This window comes from Melozone crissalis, unplaced genomic scaffold, assembly GCF_028551555.1.
Source record: "Melozone crissalis strain CALT ecotype California unplaced genomic scaffold, PUWL_Pcris_2 ptg000016l_1, whole genome shotgun sequence".
Classification (NCBI taxonomy): Eukaryota; Metazoa; Chordata; class Aves; order Passeriformes; family Passerellidae; genus Melozone; species Melozone crissalis.
In genome coordinates, this window is record NW_026535794.1 from 36,439,657 (window position 1) to 36,462,543 (window position 22,887).

At 39.5% G+C, this 22,887-nt stretch overlaps 1 protein-coding gene across 1 annotated transcript in view; it reads left to right on the top strand.

The window, feature by feature from the left end:
- PLCL2 (phospholipase C like 2) overlaps positions 1–11,228 on the top strand; it is a 100,043-nt gene extending 88,815 nt beyond the window's left edge. Inside the window, exons 6-7 of the mRNA XM_054273932.1 lie at positions 1,326–1,435; positions 9,964–11,228. Of these exons, the coding sequence (XP_054129907.1) occupies positions 1,326–1,435; positions 9,964–10,143 (290 nt within the window). The 3' untranslated portion in view covers positions 10,144–11,228. The remainder of the gene's footprint in view (positions 1–1,325; positions 1,436–9,963) is intronic.
- Positions 11,229–22,887: the final 11,659 nt, after the last annotated feature.

Genomic DNA, 22,887 nt, shown 5'->3' on the forward strand with positions numbered 1-22,887 from the left:
CAAAATTTAAAATAGTAAGAAAGGGTAGAAAGAACAATTTTGCCTTTCAAATGAATCTATGAATACTTTTTAAAATATATGTGTGTGTGTATGTGGGAGTAAGGTAAGGGAGTGTACGATGGAAACATTCAGTCATCTCTCTCTCTTTTAATGAGACATGAGTGTAGGTTAAAGAAGAAGAGATAATGTCCTTAAAAGTCAGTCTTCTCTCAGATTGACAGCCAACCCAAGTTTATGTGCTTATTTGTGGTAATAAAGTACATGTAAATTTTGAAGTACATACACTCACTGAGCAAATAACATAGTTAAAAGTATAATTTGTGCTTTAACTATTATGTTCATAGGTGTATGTCAGAGCCACTTGCCAACTTTTGACCTCAAAATACCCTGTACATTATTAGAAGGGGATCTTGAGAGCACTACTGAGCTATGACCTTCGTGGGAGAGTAGCTGTAATCCATGTTAGTTGCTCTGTGTACCCATGGAAGGACATTTGACTTCTCCTCTGTGAAAGAAACAGTTTAAAGTTTATTTTTACATGGCTTGTAACAGCAGCATGGAAAAGAAATTATGTCTCTGCTATCTGTGCAGTGTTAAAACAACTTCATTTGGTCTGCTCAGTGCTTAGATCAAACTAATCTAAATGTTACCAAAATTTTTTGATTTGGAGTTTGTCAGATACAGATTTTGTGGACACAGTAGTTTACATGGTGTGGTAAAATATTGTTGGCATTGCTTGGCAAGTTCACTTGGCATTCCTCCTTCACAGTTACTCATTTATCCTCAGGGATAAGGTAAAGTGTTTATTTTCTGAGCAGACTCCATGATATAAATTGTAAGCTGGACAGCTGTGATGTAAATGCATAAAAGAGTAAGGCACAAAAGAAATTTATTGGGCCAGAGGAGTTAAGGAAATTACTGTTTCCATCCTATAGCAACTACAAAAAGGTTTTTACATGTGGTACAACGCATTCAGTTGTGCTTAGAGATTATATTTCTATGGGAAATAATTGCTGGGCTCCATCTTTGTATAGCAATGACCTAACAGGTGCTTCCATGGATTTTGATTTAGAGAGATTTGTATATATTGGCATGTTGTATAACATTGAATCTTATTACATCAGATAGATTTGTGCTTGAAGAATAAAATTTCTGAGGCTTTTTCACTGTCATTTTGCCTTATTAGTTTCAAGTTGCTATCTCTATGATGACAAAAATGCTAAAATAGATACTAAAATAGATGCTATATTTCTCTATATTATGTTGCTAAAATAGATATTCTACTATATTCTATACTATATTTCTCCCTCTTTTATTCTCTACAGCAATGGAGTTTCATGAAAACCTGCACAATATAGGAGCAAGAGAGGGCCTAAAAGAAAGAAAACTGCAAAAATCAGTCGAAAGTTTTACGTGGAACATTACAATTTTAAAGGTAATGTGTCTTCCTTTGGTTAGTTACTGTGTTTTTCTGTTCAAAACTGTCATTCTGATATTGTTACTGGTCATTACTCTGTGTCGCAGTTCAACTGGCTTTATTCACTTCTATAATCATAGTCAGTTTGGTTTATATAACCTGAAACACAGCAGAGTCTCAATGTGACTTTTTATTCTCATGTAGTGTTACAGAAGCTTATTTCATTTAGTTTGTCTGACACTTTCTTCGTGCAATCTTTTAACACTGGCAGGATCCTTTAATGCCTGGCTGAAACAATGACTCTTGGCTTCTGCAAAGTGGCTCAGGCTGGAAGGCAGCTATGCCATTGTTTAAACCCTGTTTTGTGATTTGAAGGGGAATAAGTGTTAAGGTTAATGCAGTTACTGAAAAACAAAAGGGAAGCTGTTACTGCTGCAGTCGATGATGAATGGTGGTTAATGGTAGAAGCAAATTGTGTTCATAATCCAGGCTGGGATAAATTGAGTGTATGAGCTGGAGACTCTCTTTACATTTTGTCGAGCACATTTGCTTACATTTTGACAAAAGACTAAATGGTGAAGTATAAGAAAAGCTTTCAGCCAGAGACCCTCAGGAAACTAGAATGTGGAACAGTTCAGGTTTCCTATCGGTGATCTTTGATCTCAGCAGAGTATATCAAAATTTGTAGACATAGCAAAACTGCCTCCCTTAATTTATTCCCTTGACTCTAGCTCATATTATTCAAGTTTGGTGTTTACATCCACTAATGAGTTCTTCTCTCCCACTCAATCAAATACTTCTTCACTACATTAAACTATAAAGTCTGTTTTAATTATAAAGAAAATTATTTTCTCCCACCTAGTTTTTATTTTTAGTTCTTCTTGAAAATACGGTTTCATACCGCCTCTTCTTACAGTGAACTATGACAGAAAAGCAGTAATGCATATGTATTTCTCCATGTTGGTTTGAACTGTTAAGCTTTTCATGAGGTCACTTGGTGCTCCAATCCCTCTTGTGTTACACTGCACAAATCCAATGCGGAGGAGAATCAAAAACTGGTGAAATTTGCTACAGCATGTACAGTTAATGCATTCTAAAAATATTCATGCAGGTTCTGCTTATAGGTAAAGGACCAGAATATCACATTTCCTGTATCAGAACAGAGTTTCCTGAAGACAGTGTATGGGATGTGTAATGTATCAGTCCTGTGCTTCCGAGAGCATAGAGAAGAGTTAGTTCAGTGGCGTTGGGTGAATGTCAAAGAAATAAATTCCTATCCCTTTTTTTCTGTCAAAGGTGTCAGATACCAGCTTGGATAGGCAAATCTATTTTAATGCTTCCTGAAACAGCAGTACCTTTGCTTCATCTCTGCTTTACATTCGAAACATAAGGGTTGGTGGGGGGGAGGTTTGCAGTTGGTGAGTGACTGAAATGTGAAGTCGTGATTCCTGCGTTCGCCAGGAATTGGAGGAGCCACATGGCAGCTCTGGCTCCGAGGAGCACTGAAGGGCTTGTGTACATGTCCTTAGGATTATAACATAGTTATGAAGTTAGAAAGCCTTCCTTTTGAAGAGATTATTGAGAAAATATCTTCAACATTGATTGGGTGGTATTTTTCTAGTCAGAGATTAAGATCCTTTCTTTTGCAAGGTGCAATTTGTCGCATAATTAATACTTCAGTTAAAAAAAAAGGTGTGATTTTAATCAGCCTCTTGTTGAAACTTTAACAGGAGGCATTACAGAACATCTTTAAAGTTATTTTAGAGGTACTGCAGTTCAAGCATCTGCTAAGTGCTGTTGCTCACATTTAGATATACAGAAAGTTAAAAGTGATATTTGTTTGAAGTGACACACTGAGGTTTTCCACTCCCAACACTTTAACTGTGGGCTTTAACCGTACTTTCGTATCATATAATTAATCAGAAGTTAAACGGTTTCTAAGACACATTTCCTGTCTGGAGAAAAAGATCTGCAATCATAATTTCAATCTCACTGTCTTTCCATTGCCATGTTCCCAGTTCTCAAAAAACTCTGAGGAAACAGGGATGAAAAGTGAACATCCACAACTGAGTAGAAATTGAGCAGGAGAGCAACAATCTGAACCACTTTAAGGATTTCTTTTATGTGTTGAATTCTCTTCCTTCTTCAAATTAACTTCCTTCTCAAATAGTACAAAAATGAACGTGGAAATACACGATAAAGATAAGGATCCTTAGCTATGATATAGGAGTTATTGTGGGGCTCTGAACAGCCTTACTAAATAATCCTACGTGAGTGCCATCCTCAGCTCCTGCACAGAGGACTCATGGCATGCTCACATGGTGTGGTTAATGTATTTTCCAAACTGATCAAGCTGCATTTTACCCTCGAGGTACATATTGATTGTTCTCTTTCAGCTGGGACATTTTGACTGCAGTTGATGCAATGGAAAGTTTGATAAAATAGCAAAATTGACAGCTTAATTCTAGGGAAACTTTGTTTAGAACATCTGATGCAGTTATTAAGTATATCTATGTGTTTTGCATGCACATGCATTACAGTTACTGCTTTAAATGATTTAATTTTTCTTAATTTGAAGCCATGTGGCCAAATTTATTACTAGTATAGTATGTTTGAATTCAGCTGAAATTCCATCCAATTTGTGTATGTGTATATGCATGCATGCCCATTCTTATTCACCCCATATATGTACACAGAGATATTTAACATCAACATCAACATCATTTGGAGTAAATTTGGTCTGTTGCCTGATTCAGGGATTGTAAACTGCTAGAATATTCGTCTCTTACAAATAGACAGTTATTTGCTAGTAATTTATTTATTGCTACTACTCAGGCTGATAGAATTCATATTTTCTAAACATAGATAATCACATTTTCTGCCAAAAGTACACTGTTGAAGAAGGAAAAACACTCTTAAGTGCTGTTGCAGCAGACTCCTACAACCTATTGTAAAAATTTATGGACTTGTCTGGCATAGAAAAACTTGGAGAAAAACCCTCTATACGGCTCAGAATTTGAGATGCCCATAGGAAGAACATAGCAGCAACTGTAAATTAGTCTTGGCAATGAAGAGCTAAAGAGCTTTGTTCTAAAGACGAAGGGAGGGGTCAATGGAAATATTTGGAATGAAGGTGGGACTCCTAACTCTTCAGCATTTGTTAGATGTTTCTTGTTGGCTATGAGCTTTTAGGCATGTCACATTATATGATATTAGTTACTTTCTCTTGCAAGGCATGCAGTCCATGGCATCTGTTATCTCTTTAATAGCATTAGTTCTGCACCTACAGTATTTAAAAAAATGTATTTATAAATGGAACATTCAAGGCACTTACAGGACTGCAGCTTCTTACTGCCTTTTAAATAATCTGAACTTTTTCAACCAAATCTCCAAGTGAATTCTGGCAGCCATGGAGCATTCATAAAGCCTCTGATAGTTGCTGCCTGGTCCTGTAGGTCCTCAGAAGACATCCCAGTTCAATTTAAATATCTGGAACTACTAGTCTCTTGATGTTGCTGGACTGATGGGATTTTGTCTCCTAATTAATCCCTTATTTAGAAGTTGGGAAGTTAAGGCCTTTTGTTCTGATTCCAAAACTTCCCTCAGAGCGTGTCAGCTGGGCGTGGAACACTGTAATGTGTCACAGAATAACAGAGTGGCTGGGGTTGGAAAGAACCTTAGAGATCACCAGTTTAAACCCCGCTGCCATTGGCAGGGACACCTCCCACTCCACCAGGTTGCTCAAAGCAATGTTCTGTTGTACTCTGAGGAGCACTTTGAGAAAGGGATAGTGGCTTCTTGCATTTCCTGATAGGAGCTTTGGGTTCCAGATCCTGAGCTAAAGACCAGTCATTAATGATAGAGTTGCTTGGGATTTTTTGGGGAAAGGATGCTCATGCAGTTATTTTAAATGTCATCTGTACAATTTTACTTTCAGGTTCAAGAACTAGTTAATTGAATATCATGAGTGAATACCTAAAAGCTTATGAAGGTAGCTGTGCTGAGGCATTCTAGTTGATTCTATATCTCACTGACTCTGAAATGGTACCTCATTTTGGATGTGCAAGAACTAATAGGAACCATTTTGGGTTTGTTTTCAGTTGCTGTTATGGAGTTCAGTTACTGCTTATGATATAAGACACTGCCTCTTAGTCAAAAGTTTCAAAACAAACAGAATTTTTTTAACATTGATTTAAGAAAAAATAAACCAGACTAGATGACACGGGCATATTGGGCCAGAGAAGTTTAAAGGGTACTGAATTGGGCTTCCAAATTAATCCATATTCTTTATTGCTGCTGTTTACTAAAAGCTTTTGAATGAATATCAGTTTTGTTCTTTGACTTCTTTAAGGTCTTTTTCCACGTCTGCCTAGAAAACAACTTTTTCTGAAGCCTGTAAACATGAAATGTTCCAGTTACACAGTGCTCAGTTCAGTAAGTGAATTTTAACCATGGTGAAGGAAAGGGAGCAGTGGTTGCTGTGTGCTGCTGTTGTGAGAGCACTCTCCCAGTGCTCTGCAAAGCCCAGATCCATCCTGCTCCCAGTTGGGAATTACCACAAGCTGCCTGTTAACCACAGTGCTGGAAGTCAATTCAAGCTTTTTGGTGTGCTTGCCAGACAACACTGAGGACTAAATTAATTTACATTTTGACTTAATCTGAGATGACAGCCTGGTGAAGACAGCCCTTCCACACAGCAAGAAACACTCTGGTTTGCTTCTACAACTGCTTCAGATCCCAGCATTGTGTTCTCTGTGCAAACCAGCTTATTTCTTGGAATGTGGGTTTTTTGGGACTCCCTTAAGATAAATCTGCCTGCCTAAAGTTTGAGCTATTTGTAAGTCTCTTGTATTGACTTTACAATATGCATTTTATCAGAGCAAGTTGCTATGGTCATTTGGGTCTGCTAAGAATGTGAAAGACCCCTGAGTAGTCCATAGGTCTGAGAGATTGCCATGTTCCAGCTTGCAGTCAGCTGACTCTGCTATTAAGTCAACAGCACCTACTGTGAAAATTAGGATGCATAAAATAAAAAGATTTGAAACTGAACCTTGAGAGCCCTAGGAGAAGAGACATTTGATACCTAACTAGAAAGAAAGTCTTTGTGAGTATTTAATTGAGAGTGTGATGGCAGTTTTTTCCAGATCTGGGTGACTTATAAAATTTTCTGCCTTTCTAATGCATTGTATTACTTTTCAGTGGTGTTCAATGTGACTACAGCTTGAATCTTTGAGGTGCATGCTGTTTCATTTCCCCAGCATACATCTTCATGATGGTATATCAACAGAAATAGGCACTTCACACAAATTGTGCAGAGCTCTCTCACTTGAGCTCATGGCATTTTTGGTAGTAGTGGTTGGCTCTTTTATCTTGAGATCAGGACATACCAGCAGATAATGGCAACACAGTTGGTTTCACAAACATTTTTCTGAGTTCAATGGCATTCAGAAATAAATTCTGAGCATAGGAGAAGAGAGTAATGAGCACTGATGCATTTTTCTATTTCACCGTGGTCTGAACCCGATACCACTTGGTCAAATGTATTTAGTCTGGACACCTTGTCTGCAATAATCCAGGCTTTATCCTAGATCCTCTTTTGTCTTCGAAGTTCATCTTCCCTTATTGGAATTGTCCAGGCACTCACAGTTCCCTGCTGCAAACGGGAGCCATTCCTGCTAACGCCTAATATTTTCTTCTTCCTCCGTGGCACCTCTAGAGATCCTTCCCAGTGGGTGTTAATTTTCATTTTCTCGTCACCTTACCCAATTTATTGCATTCAGCAGCCTTCTCCCTGCTCAGTGTTTTTGTTTTTCTTTCTCACCAGCTTTTATTCCCATTACCAATCTCTCACTCTTTTTGCGTTGTTAGTTCTTCTCCTTGTATATAATTTTCAGGCTACTTTTAATGTGGTGGATTTTGTTGATCTGTTTTCTTTCTGTATTCCACTCCCAAATGTTGCCTCAGTCTTTCCCTCTCTCTGCTCACCTGTCAGATCCAAAGTTATTGTTGTTGCACTGTGTTTGTGTTTCACCATCTCCTCTTGCAGAAAGATCTAGCATCCACCTTATTTAATGCAGTCCAGCTTCCCTTTCAGCAGCCCTAGGCTTCTTGCCGGGTCAGTCCCAGAGATTGCTCTTGCACCCTCCTTTTCCCCATCTACCTCTTCTCGACAGTCTGACCCAGGCTCTTCCTTCCTCCCCTCTAGTCTGGCTTTTGTCCTGCTTGCCTTGGCAACCCAATGTTGGTGGCTTGGAGAAGCCGTCCAGGAAAAAAACCCAACTTTTTTCCTAATGCGCATTCATTATTCTGTGGGAATGGAATACGCATTCTCTTACCGCATTGTTGGAGCTGTCAAGAGATGAAGGATGATCAAGAGTGGAATCCTCAGTGATTGTACTAACCACATTCAAAATCTGATTTTTGTTTATTAAAAGCTCATGACTTGGATCTACTGCCCTGTAGTCATTCCAATTACAAGTCCCTACCCCAAGTGAGAGTAGGGAAGGAAGTGTAGAAGGTTGATAATAAACTTCTGATGGCATTTCCCCATCTTTATTCTCAGAACTGAATGAACCATATGGATCAGGTTAAAGAACTATATTAAACAGAAATAATAATGAAATCTGCCAATGGCAAAAATCCTGCATAGAAAGTATCAGCTAAAGTAGTTAAACTTTGGCAAGCATGTAAGTAACTGAAAGCAGGGGTGTTTTTTTAACTGAGAAGTTTTGGGCAACCTTATTAATAGACTGCTTGCTAGCAGCTCTGCCTATAATAAACAACTTGATTAAAATTCCAGAACTATATTCTACTAATCCGTGTAAAACAGAACTTGGGCTAGAAACAGATGCACTCCAGATATGACTCATTTAGTGTGCTGGAGTGTTTTAAATTAGCTTTTAGTTGTTTGTTAGTTTGGAAAAAAGTATGTGATTTTTATAAAAAGTAGCCCTTTAGAAGAAAATATTACTGAAGCTTGTGCTATGATTGATGACATTCTAGATTTTTTCTTCTCTGGTGATCAGAAAAAAAGACTTTGGCTATTATTGTCTTGGGTGAGGGGAGGGGGGATGTTTTTTCTTTGAAGAAAGTAGAATTTGTTTTCAATTTGTGAGTCTCAAAGACATAAGTCTGCTCACTTCATTGGGTAGTATTTATGTTCTGAGTTGCTAAAGAAGCACCAGAAGTATCACACCATGAGTGCACATGTTTTTGTCTGACTGCTATTCTATCTCAACTCCTGCATTTTTAAAATCAAGAGGTAAAGATGCATTTCACCCCTATTTGGCAGAGGAGAGGCAACGTATTATCTTTGGAAGAGATACTAGCATGTCTTAAGAGAAATGTCTGTCAGGAGACAGAATTTACCCAGGATGGGCAGACGTGACAGGAGAAGGTGCAGTCAGTGTTCATACCTCATTGGACACTGGTACTGGCAGTCTCAAGGAACGATAGTACATGGATTTTGTGTGTGTGTGTGTGTGATTTCCCCCCTTCAGGTATGAATTTGTCTCGTTCAGGTATTTTCCTGTGAGCTGTGGAGCAGTTCTCTGTCAGGAATGTGGGCACAGCATAATCACTGTGGCCCTTGCAGACTTGCTGCTCTTGTTTTTGACCTTCTCTGTGCCCACCAGTAAGACAGACGTGCTCACCATGTGCTGCAGCCTTGCTCATTTGCTGCAAGTGGGCAGGGTAGGCAGATACCAGCTGCTGTCCACAGCCTCCCAGTGAGGGCTGTTGCTGTTAGAGGGCTTTAATCAATACAGAGAGATGGAGGACTATAGAACAAGAGCCAAATGACCTAAGCCTGGGACAATTTCTCTTACAGCTTGGCTTATAACTTAATTGCCATGAAGAGGAAGATTGATGTGTCTCTTAAGGACATGGTTTAGTGGTGGACTTGGCAGTGTTAGGTTAATTGTTGGACCTGGTGGTCTTAAAGGGCTTTTTCAACATAAGTGATTCTGTAATTCTGCAGAAGGATAGTGATAGTGCTGAACTGCAGACAGCCCTGTGAAGTCTTTGTCATCACTGTCCTTTTTATGTGCTGCTCTCCAGTCTGTGTTTTCATATTTCATGCATCGACAAGCACTGGTCCTTTACCATCCTGCTATTGAGTGAATCACATTGCTAAGGAAAAAAGATCCCTAGGAACCATAAAACCAGGAAAGCTTTAAATGGCTCCCTGAGGAATTAAAAACAATCATCACAGTTTTCGTTATGCAGAAACATTTATAGTCCCCATGGATTAAAAATACATGAAAAGTGTCAGGCAGAAATTACCCCTACCCCATTGCTGATGCCACTGATTGGCTTCAGAGAAAGCAAAGAGCTTGATTCTTTTTAACACTAAATAATCCGTATTTGAGTTCTGTTTTGGTTTTTGGGGAGTTTTTGTTTGTTTCATTGGTTGGTTTGGATTTTGGTCTTTCTTTTTTTTTTTTAAGCCGGACAACTATACTTTTAATCTGAAACAAGCAGAAGGGTAACAGATAAGAGAATGCTGTTATCAAACATGCATTCTAACTGCATTGTTTTCCTTACAGGGACAAGCTGATCTTCTCAAATATGCTAAAAATGAAGCACTGGAGAATCTGAAGCAAATCCATTATGCCACTCTTTCATGTGGACTTAATAAGCCAGGCACTGAAAATGCAGAAATCTCAAAGCCTCGTCGAAGTCTGGAGGTCATACCTGAAAAAGCAGGTGATGAAAACGGAGAATGAGAGAAGGCTCTTCTCGTAATTTTGGAGTTTATAACTCTGTGACCAATTGTAGCTGCGTAGGACATTTGCTTTGCACTTACTGTTGGAAAATATTCGGAATTTTTAAAGCACAACTGGAGAAGCTAATTACAATCTATTGAAACTGTGAATGTATGTAGCAACTCTGCTTGTGAAGGCAATGATTTTGTGTAACATGGAAATTACATTATTGGCCTAAATATAGCATATATATGTAAAAGATACTGTAATTCAGTAATCGCGTGCTGAAAAGTTCATTGTAGTGCCATCAGGAAATGAACATTTTTAAAATGAGATGTAACTAGCAGGAAATCGGTTGACAGAATTTGGCAAGATGCCCTGATTTTCAAACCAATTTGATGCAAAGGTTGTTTCTTTCTTTGCACAGTTTGTTAATTGTGCTAGTGAGATATATCATTCTTTTGAAAATCAGGTCTAAGAAAGTGGAATCCACATGTTTCACACTATATGTAGTTCAGCCGCTTGGATATTTGGGTTTGAAGTGGTATTGATTTTATTGTTGAGCCATAAATTAAAATGAGAATGTAATTAGACAGTGATCACTGACTTCAGTGCACTATAGGAGAGCCATTATGTAAAAGGAAAATGTGCAATCAATCTGATAGCCTATGTCAGAAGAAGATGCATACCTATTTTGCCTAAGATCTTCTGCAAATGTGTGTAGATAATGTGACCAAACCGCAAGCAAAACGGTGTAAATAGTTTTTCATTTTGTGAAGTGAAGTGCTCATATTAAAAAGAGTTTTATGAGATTGCTCCCAAACAAGGAAAGCTTTTAACTAAATTTTAACTTTTTTATTTTTTGAGTATTTTCTTCCTTACAGAATAGGTGATATCTCAATAAGCAGGTTTGTCAAAAAAATAAATCAATTGCTGTTCTGATTTTTTTCGGTTTTCTGACAACATTAGGTAAAGGTATTGTAGCTGATATGCTCATTGTAAAATGACTATACCAACCTAGAGTGTTCTCTTACTGTTTCTGATTTAACAATAAAATGGACTATATAATTACAGAAGCTAATAAATTTGAAGAAAAACAAGTGAAATCCTCCAGAGATCAAAATGTGCTTTTTTGTTCAATTGTGGGGAAAAAGAGAAGATGAGGATGGTTGTTGAAAAGCATTGTTTTAAGTAGAAGTCTTCAAGACATGCATTCTACATGGATTTTTGTTTTAACCAGTTCAAGATGCTCTTTCTGCACTGAGGGTAATGAAATCTACCTATCTATAACATCCGGTAAAAGTCAATAGAGCTCTGAACAAAAACACCGTTACACTTGCACTTCATTGAGTTATTGAGGACTTAATTTATTTTCTAGGCATTATAAAATTAAAATGGGGATGGGGTGGGATGAAAACAGTTTGCATAGTAAATGTCACATCTTGAGCTTGCACTTTTAAATGTCAAACTGTATGGGTTAGGATCAGTTTTAGAAGGTGCTAAGCTCTTTCAGTGTCTAGTTACAGACTGTTAGGATGCCCTAAAGTTAGGATCTTGCTAGGAGTGAGTTCTGTTCTGTGTAGTACAAAATGAAGCATTTAAGGTGCAGTAAACATCTGTGAGTGTTGCTTTTTAGGCTGTCCTTTTCTGTGTTGGCAGCTGAAAGTCTTCTGATGGAACCTGAAGTTGATGGGAAGCAACTTGAAATTCACATTGTTAACTGTATCCTAAGCCACTGTGAAATTAGTCTTCTAGGGCAAAATCTATCACATTTAAAACTGATCTAGAGTTAGATTTAAATTTATCTACAGCAAAACAACTGCGTTAGATCAAGATCCATCTGCACCATAAATATGCAAGGTCAGGTTCACTTTATCAGAAATCCCAAAACCTAGACTGTGGGAATTTTATTTCTGACTTTTAGTCCTGATTGAAAGATGTAGGCTGTGGGAAAATGTCATCACTGTTTGCATTAGGCTTCAGAGAGACCTAAAAACCACTAAGGCTCCTTTTGCAGTCCTGCCCCAACGCTGTTTGTATGGCATTTACAGAACAACATCATTTATATCACAAATGAAGCATTTCTGTAGAGTCTTTTCCTCCAACCAGGTTATCAGAACTGATGTCTTGGGCATTCTTAGTGTTTGCGTATTTCTGTTTAGCACATTACAACCTGAACAGAGGTGAGAGAACATTGAAAGGGTTTGATAGTTTTTCCTTTCTTTTAAGACAAAACATAGTAAGTGAAATTTGATTATCGCATAGACACGGCCTGAGAGATTTTGCATGCTTCACTCTTACAATATATGGAATTATTGATCTGTTCTACTTTGTTAAAAAGGAAGATAATACTTTTTGAGTAATATAGATACATAATATATCTTTTAAAAAAGTTAAAATACATGCATTTAGCTAACTGACACTTTAAATACGTTAGCATCTGATTTTAGTGCTGATTCTTAAAATGGAAGTCACTTTTGTGCATTATTCATGCTCAGTCCAAAACTGTATGTACCAGAAAGTCTTAAAATGAGCTGAGTCATCATCTTTCGCTCTGAAAGATGATGTGTAGCTAAAAATGCTTCAGGAAGTTTACATGTTGCATGTTAAAAGAGTTGAGGATAACCACTTGCAAGCAAAGTATCTGGCTCTATTGTTAGCCCAGTGATGATGATTTCAACACTAAATGTATTAGTCTGCTTTTTCAGTTGTATTTTTTTAAAGCGTTCTTTGCCTCCATATTTTCAGTCCATTTTTTTACAATGTTTATTTTAGGTTATATAGAAAGATGCAACCAAGACCCAGCAAAGTATTCAAAATAAAATTAATCACAGGTTGACTTTGCACTTCTTTGGAGCCTTTATTTTCTTAAATGTGCTATAATGCAGTTGAACTGTTAATGTAGTCTTTAATAGTGGAAGATTGATCCAAAATATGAGTGACTATCTGACTGCCTTTTTAGTTTTCTTTGGCCCCAATAATCATTGAGTGAGTACAGGTATATGTCAATATATTGCTTAATTTAAAATTGAAGGGTAATTGGGAATGGAAAATTTCACATACAGATTAACCATATAGACACTAACAGCTAGTTCTTTTTTTGAAGACAAGAAAAAGCTAAGCAGTGCCTGTTTGAAAAACTGTTTTTAGCACCTCCAAACCTCATCTGCATTCTTCCTCCCTTCCTCATTGGTTTTGCTTGGTGTGGTACATATCACCCATTGGATATTTAACCACAGTGCCAGGACCATGCCTTCCATCCTCTGGATGCAGCAGCCAGCTCTAGCAGACAGCTCTCTTCTCCAGGAATTCCCCCAGCAGCAGTGACCAAGGGACACTCCTGAGCCTCGTGAAGCCACCAAAACAGCAAAAGCCTTCAAAGCACAGGTGAGGGACTGGCTCTACTGTTGAAGCTGTGGCCTTTCTGATGTCAATGGTAGTCTTCTACTCAAGTCAGTAGGATTGGGATTTAAGTGCAGTGTTGCAAAATGTCCCCTTTTTCTCTGGTCCTTTCTTTTTGTACCTTCATGTTGTTCTGTTGCTGCAGCAAAGAATGCTAGAATGGTGCTCTGCACAATTTCACAAGCTGGCCCATGCAGGCATGGTGAAGATGCTGTATGAGTCAACCATTTTTTCAGCTACTTTGTACAGCACAAGAATAATTTAATAAGACTCCATGGCCAGTTACTGTATTCACTTTTTCCTGTTTTGAAGTTGAAACAGCAGAGAGAGAGGATTCAGAGCTGCCAGCGTGAAAAATGGAAGTGAGTTTCAAAAATTTTAATGCTGGTCTACTAATCAAATAAACTAATCTCAAAGGACCCAGTCCTTTGCTCTTTCAGTGCTTGAGTATCCCTTCCATTTGTATGATTTCCTGATATAGTTTTCTCTGGCATGGATTTTAAAAGTAATGCTGATTTCTTCTTGCTATGTTCATTTGCTGCACAGATCCAGGAAGCTCCTGAGTGTCCTGTGCATGGTGTAATAATCTTTGAATAAGCTTTAGCTTACCTAGGTTTGCATTTGTGTTAATCGAAGGTTAAAAGCTAATACAAAGAATGATATTTGCAAGAAGGGTAATCATACAGCCATAATCAGGGCACAGTGTGCCCTTGCAAAGGCATGTTCTTCACTGTGAAATCATTTTATGCTTATATAGCTAAGAGTTGGGGTGCTGCTGCTGAAGGGTGATGAGCCCATGGGGTTTTGATACCATGAGTAGAATTCTGAAACTGGTGATGTCCCCAGCTGGCTTCTTTTGACTGTAATGGGTGTAGGACTTTACCACATTTTTTTTCTCTATTCACACCTACTCATTCTGACCAATTAAACTTTCTAAATGCAGTATCTAACAACTTGGTTTAAAGATTGATAGATCTGCATGTATCCTATAAGGACTTTCAGTCTTTTGAGCTCCTGTAAATACTGCAATCAAACCCTCCACCGTTCTGAACACTCACTGATTCCTGTTGCTCTCAGTATTATGAAAGCAGCTTATGTGGGACAGATCAGTCTGATAGTTTTCAAAACTAATCTGTGTGATGTTCTTTAGTCATTACAACTTTTTTGTTCTCAATAAGAAAAAGGCAGTAAACTGCCTAAGTAAAGCTCCTGAGGTTTTCTTGTTATTTCTGTTTTAGGACCCGATTAAACTTCCCTTTCTGACTCATCACCTCTTCTGTGGGTGGCTGAGGAAACACAGGGTAGCAAAAAGGAGCACGGTAGAAAGATTAGAAATAGAACTTAGTATACAAGAAAACAACAAGTCCTCACAGGCTTGGGGCAGCATCCATTGTAGCCAACCAAGCTGAACAGCACTTAAGAATTGAAAAGCAGTGCTGAGGAAGAGATAGACAAGCAGAATTGGATGTTAAAAAAAAAAATTAGCCCAGAAGTATGGGTAGCCAGAAGATGGTGTGGTCCCAGTGCCATCCTGACAGATCCCTAATGTTTCCCATTGGTTACTGGTACTTTGGGACAATAATAGTGTTTCTTCCTTCTACAAAATCATCTAGTGTGGTAAAGTGATGCTGGGAGAGTAGTCAGGTACAAACACCAAAGTGTTTTTTTGGGCCTAGATGCATGCAGTGCTTTGAGGCTCATACTTTTGCCACTTGAGCTCATAGGACTTCTCACTGAGTGCCATTGTGGCCCAGCAGAGTTGAGAGGAAGGAGGATGTGTGTGTCTGTGATCAGGAGGAGAGTGTTCAAGAGGGGGCGTGGGAGGGTGGTACGAAAGGAGGCAGCTTGAGCTGGAGGGGGAGCAGCACAAGCCAGCAGTGATTCAGCTGTCATGAACCTCTCCTGCTTGTCAAGAGCAATCCGGCCTCGTTAAGCTATCTGCAGTGTGTGGAAGAGCTTTCTGAGTAAGCTTGGGTGTTTAATTAGTTGCCTCTTTTCCATGGCGATGAATGTGGGCGAGCAGAGGCCCTTCTTGGCTGGCTGCAGCCTTGGCCTGTGCGTTGGGGACTGTTTGGGAGAGGGAAGGAGCACGGCCAGGAAACAGCGCTGGAACTCAAAGCCCTGTGCTTTGTTCTCCGGCCCTCAGCTTCCTCCATCGATAAATTGGAGGAAATGACATCTACCACTTTTTAAAGTAGCAGGAGAAACATACTGTGTGACAGCAGAAAAAACCCAACCCCCTCAGGAGGTGGCTGGGAGAGAAATAAACTGTTGTATAAATGAGTGCTTTGAGGAAAGGCAGCACTCTGTGTTTGAATGCCGTGTACATCAGGTTTTGCTGGATCCTGGTTTGCAGAGTGCACTGATGCCTACACAGCTGTTCCATGGCATGTACTTAGCAGGCATTCTTAAACATGCTACTGATTGGTGAAGAGGGTTTTGAAATAAAAATCCTATCAGCTGATTACAAGCTAAGAATGTCTGTGCGGGGTTTCGGGGCCAGGAGAGTTCCAATATTTTTCCTGTCTAATAAAAGTGTAAAGAAGAATTTGTTATACTCTTATAATACAGACTTTATGCTGTGGCTCACGGCATGAGCACTTCTTTTATTCTCAGATGTGTTATTCTCCAGATAAAAAAAACCCAAAACCTTACAAAAATCTTAGAAAAAGCCTTAGGATTCAGCTGTCTCTTTCTCTGTTCTGAATTTGAGAACTGCTGATAACTGCTGTGATTTGGGTATGTTTTCAGCCAAATAATGATTAAATTTTAACTATTAATATTTAACAAAATACTCAATTTTTTTTAATATTACTGATGATGTCACTGTGCCAGGATTACTGAAAAAAAAGCAATTTTGTTGGATGGAGAAATAAAGATCCCATCTTAGACCAGGAATCTGTAATTGTGGAGGTGAGTAGTGAATTTCCCAGGAGAGTGATGGCTGCTGCTGCTGCAGTTCAGAGCCCGGTGGCTCTGTCAGGGAGCAGTCAGCAAGCAGGACTGGAAACAGCATTTCACAAACATCATTCTCTAGAGTACAATATTTTGTGCTTACATTTATTGGCACACAGTTGTACAGAAGCATACACCTCACTTTTTCTTCTTTTTTTTTTTTTTTGAGCCTGGATTCGTAACCAGTATTCAAAGTTTATTTGCTTGGAGAATGTTGGATTGATTTGCTAACTGAGTATTTTTACACCACTATTTCCAATGTGATTTTAACAGCCAATAACTTACAAATAGTAAGAGCCAGAGTGCATGAAGAGCACTGGTGATGTCAATGCTGTGACAACACAAAATTCTGGACTGAAAATGTGGCACTATAATGTGAGTACAGTCTAATGCTCAGGGAGGCTGCACTGGAGATAGTATTAACTGAGGAGACATGCTAGCCCATGAAGGGGAGGTGGCAGCTGTTATGAGATTAGGAGAGAACTGGGTATGAGAGATAGGGTATGAGATCTGGGTATGAGAGATGTGTTCAGTCCTGGAAAAGGAATCAGCTACTAAATTCAGCTCCTTCCACTACCCCATGTCACAGCCAAGACTTCTCAGACACGACAGTTCAAGATAAAAACTCAATTTTGTATTGGAGATAATTCTCTGTAAGTGATGATCTGTCACATGTGATGGAGCACTCTGACAGCATCTCCCCAGAAGAATTCTAGCAAAAGAAAAATGGCATTTTCTACCTACATAAGAGATCTGCCACAGCTCAAAGCCCAGAGGAAAACTACAAGAACAATGATTAAATATGAACAGATTGTTTCAAGCCAATCAGCGATGTACTTTGCCTACCATAGCTACATTACCAAAAGTAGAATGATCCGAGAGTAGGACCCTAAAAAGACAACTTGCGCCTATAATGGTGGAGATGCACCTGATGGGTGGGAGCACTAGATACTCTAAAATTCATCACCTCCACAGTTTCCAGCAGTGCTATATTTGCCATGTACTTCCTTGTATAGACAAAAACTAGAAAATAGTTAATAAATAACACTGTAATAAGAAAGCTGGAATTGCAGTTTTTGTAAATTGCCTAAGCATATAACATGCAAATGACATTGGTGCAATTCCCCCAAGTGCTGAATCTCTGAAAATTAGACCCTCACATTTATGATTCTTTTCACAAACTATTCATTAGGGGAGCCAGATTAAAATTATCTTATGATCTGTGCTGCAAGTAATAGTATCTATAACGCTGTAAGAATTGCTGTGTTTGATATTCAATATTGCTGTTTCATAGGTTCTACTGAGCTGTTTCAGATACAGATAAAGTAAGTAAATGGTGAAACATGCTAATGAAATAAAAGGCTGCAAAATACTGAAATCCATAAAGGATTTCTCCATAGTAGCTAATAGTCACAATCACAGGATTTCATTGAGGCTTAGCAAGCTCAACAAGGATACCACGCAATTTATACAGAATAACAGAGTTATAGAGTGTTGCACTAAATAAAGAATGATTAGATGTCATGCACCAGGGCCTTAAATAGTCTCTATTTCATCATATTTGAGAGAACTTTAGGCTATCTAATGAATCAACTGGTACAAGTGAAGAGTCAATGCCAGCCAGATCCCCTGCTGCAGGAGATCTTTTGTTTTCTGTATGGATGTTTTTGTGTCACGTTTAGTGCACATAACTTGCAATTAGAGTTATTGTACCATAAACATATTGAAAACAAGGCTCCTTCCCCCAGCATTAGTGACAGTAGGTGGAACTTCTCACAGACTTCAGATGTTTTCAGAAGCACATGATCACACACAGTCCCACCAGCCCTGCCTGTACGCTGTACACGTTGTGTATCTAAATGAGTTTCCCAGTGGTATAGCAAAGCATCCATGAAGCACCTGACATCAAGAGACATCTTTAGCTTAGTAGGGCTGCTGATGGCTGCTGTGTGCTTTACAGACTCTTCTCAGGGAGCTCAGAAACACAACTTGGTCACATTCTTTTTTTCCCCAGTGCCAGCAGCTTCCAAAACTGCTGTTTCCATTGTGGTTACTCTTCTTTCTTCCAATAACTACCACTGACCTGGCTCAAAACACCCTGCAGAGCAGTTTTGAAGCAGGCTAGAGCAGTTTTTGAGTTGCAGAGATGAACTACGGTTTTCATGAGCTGCTGCTGAACTGCAGGGTCCAGAACTGCAGCTTTATCCCAAGGCCCTGAAGGCAAGAGAGAAAATCTGGGGAAAGGAAGACTTTTCCTTGGTTGAGGAGGATTGGGTTAGAGATCATTTAGGCAAACTTGATCTCACAAATCCATGGGGCCCTGATGGGATACACACATGAGTGCTAAGAAAGCTAGATGTTGTTGTTAAACCACTGTCCATCACCTTTGAGGGGTTGTGGAAAACTGGAGAAATGCCTGAGGGATGGAAGAAAAGCAATGTGAGCCCGGTATTCAAGAAAAGTAAGAAGGACCCAGGAAACTACAGGCCAGTCACTTCACCTAATCCCTGGAAAGATGATGGAGCTGCCTGTCCTGAATGTCATCTCTTTGCAGTGGTTCCTGTGATAGGACAAGGCACAAGGGGCACAAACTGGAACACAGAAGTTCCACCTGAACATAAGGAAAGATTTCTTTCCTGTGAAGGCGACAGTGCACTGGGACAGACTGCCCATAGAGGCTGTGGAATCTCCTTCTCTGGAGGCATTCAAAAGCCATCTCAACAGGCTTCTCCTGTCCAAGCTGCTCTAGGTGAACCTGCTTTAGCAGGGGTGTTGGACTAGATGACCTCCAGAGGTCCTGTTCAACCCCAAAGATTCTGTGATCAGCTGCAGGATGTGTTCTGCTAGATCTGAGAAAGAAAGGGGCTGGGGACTGACAGTGGAAGCACTTCTGAGACAGGAGTGAGGGAACTCTGCAGTATTAGGAAGCAGAGGGTCAGAGAGAAAGGCATGTGTAATCCAGTGCTCTTCAGATGCCCTTCTGAACCTTTCTTCTCAGTGTCAGTCTACAGTATGTATTGAGTGGCTTGTAATATCTTAGTTTAGTCTGGAGGGAAAAGTAATAACTTTTGAATAATCAGTACAGAGGAAAAACAAGTGATGTTTGGCAATGCAAAAACAAGATAAAAATACTTTTATATATAATCATATTTATATTTATGATGTTCCTATAAGGATATAATAAAAGAAAGAGATGAGAGCGATGCTGATCATACATTTGCAGTGTGACATGACACACTCATAGCTTGGACTTAACTATGGCTTGGGGAGAGACACACTGTAAACAGAACATTATCATGTTCTGGTTTTCCAGGCAAAATCAATAGCTAAAAACAGATAAGCATGTTTTGTCAAAATCAGGCAACAACTTTGGCCTGGGTAATTTCTAGCTCTTTTCGACTGAGCATGGGGAAAATAACGAATCCTATTGCAGTAATTGGTTCTGCTACTGTACTTATCCCCAATTTTCTGAACTGTCAAGCCTCATTTCTTCTATTATGTGGATTGACAGTCCTCTATATAGTAATTCTCATTATGGCTTGAAGGACATCATGGCCTACTTTTCTGGGGTAAGCACTGACCAAGGGAAATGTAGCCTGCCATTACATTGCCCATAGTGTTCTGTAATGCTGGTACTGATATTTGGTTCCTTCTCATATGCTAGCAATTTGCTAAACAGGATGATTCACAGAGCTGTAATTCATCAGCCAAAGGCTTGGGTGTAATAGACTGTAGCAAGGTGACAAGTGTCCCAGTGCAGATAATGCAAGCTGAAAAAACGTGGGGATTTCAAAGGTGCAGCTGCTGTTTTAATGTATTTTGATGCAGACATTTTGAATAATAATTCGCTCAGGATTACAAAGGGAGAGGATGAGCTGCTGAAGAGAGAGGAGGAACTTCCACTAAACCATATGGTAGAAAACAGCATTTTCTCTGGGCTTGTCAGTCTCCTCTAAAATAATATCCTTCATAGAGTTCTATGAATTCATTACCAATTTGATATGAAAAAGGTTATGTTTCCAGCAAGCTTTTTATTCTTTAATTAGATTTTTCTGTTATTGATGGCCTCATAATAAAGGTTATATTTGAATGGAATTTATACACTTACATGACATTTGAAGCTTCATAGAAACAGTGTGTGAAGTCATTGCACGCAAAAGTGCTATTAACTGCATGTCAGCATCCAATAAACTCTCTTTTTATCCTTTTTGAAGATCTTGAAGTTTATCTGATGTAGTGACATTTTATGGCATTTAAATGCCTCATCAGTAGGACTTTGCTCTTCTCCTCATGCTCACACCTCTTCTAGGACTCAAAGAGCAAAACACATTGCAGACCAAGCAGGGAAGATGACAAAATAGGATGGGTTGCCAACTGTTTCTCATGTAAATTGTTGTAGTCAGCTGAGCTGCAAACATAAGCTGAAAGCTCAGGCTTCTCCAGAGGTTTGAAGCATGCTGAGGTGATCTGGAGTTGGAAGGATGCTTATGCTGAAAACGAAGTTAAATTTACATTCAGCTGGGAGGCCTAAAGGGCAGAAATACAAAACACTGGTCTTGGTACCATAAAGCCACATTACCACATATGATATGATCCATTGTGAAACTGTTCTCAAAAGCTTCAAACTGCCAACTGGTTTCAGGTGCAACATGAGGGGTTTGTGAAATGAAACCTGACACATATGAAAATAGTTTAAATGACTGAGAAACAGAATGAACTGGTTTTATTAACTGCTTTCCCTGCAGTGCTTCAAACTCTAATGTCACAGCAGTGGGCAGGTGAACAAGGAGCCCAGACCCCAGCCCCAGCACAGCAGCTGCCTCTGCATCCAACACACACAGAGTGAGTGGAGAGCAGGGCAGGAGAGTGGTCAGGTCTTTCCCCTTAGGTAGGGGAAAAGTATTGGGCACATTGCAAGTCACTGTTTGCTCACTGGCTCCACACATTAGGTGTGAACACACTCCCCACCAACACCACAGCTTTTGGCTCAGTGCTGTCAGCAGCTCACACATGTGGCCTGTTTTCCGCCCGGCCTCGTAGGCTTTTAGGTAGGGAGGACTGTGCCCAACCACCTCGTCCATCCTGTGCTGCAGCTTGACCTTGCAGCCATACAGAGCGGACTCAGTAAAGGAGGAGCAGTTAATAGAAAGTGCAATGAATTCAAAAGAGTCACAGAAGTTGTTGCCTTTGTTATTTGGGTGCTTTCCTTGGGTTTGCTCTGCCAAGTTGGATGCTGGCATGCAGCACTGGTGAAAGAGAGGATGTTGAGTCTTGATGGAGCATTAGAGAGGCCTGCCCCTAATTAAAGAAGCTTCTAATACATAAACACGTGCAAATACATAAGAATATGAGATGGGTATTGCTTGTTCTCAGCTTCTTTTTCTTGCCTCTGTCAAGGTCAGGATTGAAGGCACTTGAGATGGTTATTTTGCATTCAGGCTTAGATGTATATTATTTCTTATCTATATTACAAGTCATGAGTTCTACAACATTCTACTAACAAGCTACAAAATGGCTATCTTTCTCTCCAAGGCCTTTTAAGGCTAAACTATCTAATTTAGAAATGACACCTAAATTGTTTTCCCTTTTAACCCAATAACTAATCCCTTGAAGCGCACAATGTGGACTTTTCTGTCCAATTACAAAATACCACCCAAACTCATGAAGAAGAAGGTGAAGAAGAACAACCAGCCACCACCCTAAAACCTCCATCTTGTTCCATATATATTGCTATATGCTAAAACCTTAAACTCTAAGTTTTCCACCCTGTGATATTACACACTACTAATCAAATGATACACCCATAATCCCAGTGCTATCAATAAATTTTGGATGCCTTTTCCACAGCCTCAGGTCAAATGCAGTGCTCTCCTGGGAGTCAGAGTCGGTGAGCACAGAAAATCTAAAATTCTCAGCATCCAGAACTCCAACAGGGTGTGAGCAGACCTTGTGCATGGGTCTTGCACATATCATGTGCATCAGAGACATTTTGAGGTGAAATCCACTGTGGGCTCTTCCTAGTTTCCATGTCTGCCAGCTCATTGCAGAGCTGTCTGTCTCCAGAGACCTTCAAATGCTTGCACTGGTTTATTGTTTGTCCTGTTACTGAGCCAGGAAAACTCTGAAATCAAATGGCTTTGTCTCATAAAGAGTGGCTAACACCCTTCTAAGAAACAGAATTTCATCTTTTTCCAAGTAGCGTAAATTTTGTGCTTGCCGAGCTCAGCCTCCAAATGGGTTCCCCGAGGAAGGCAGTTGCACGTAGAGAAAGAGTTGTTTAGTGCCTGTAATTGAGAGGAGAAATGAGATCTCAGGGGTGTTTGGAGACTGAGCTGAGGCTTGTATGGCCTGGAATATTTTGAGAAAGAGATATATTTTTGTAGACCTCAAACCATACTATGTTGTTGA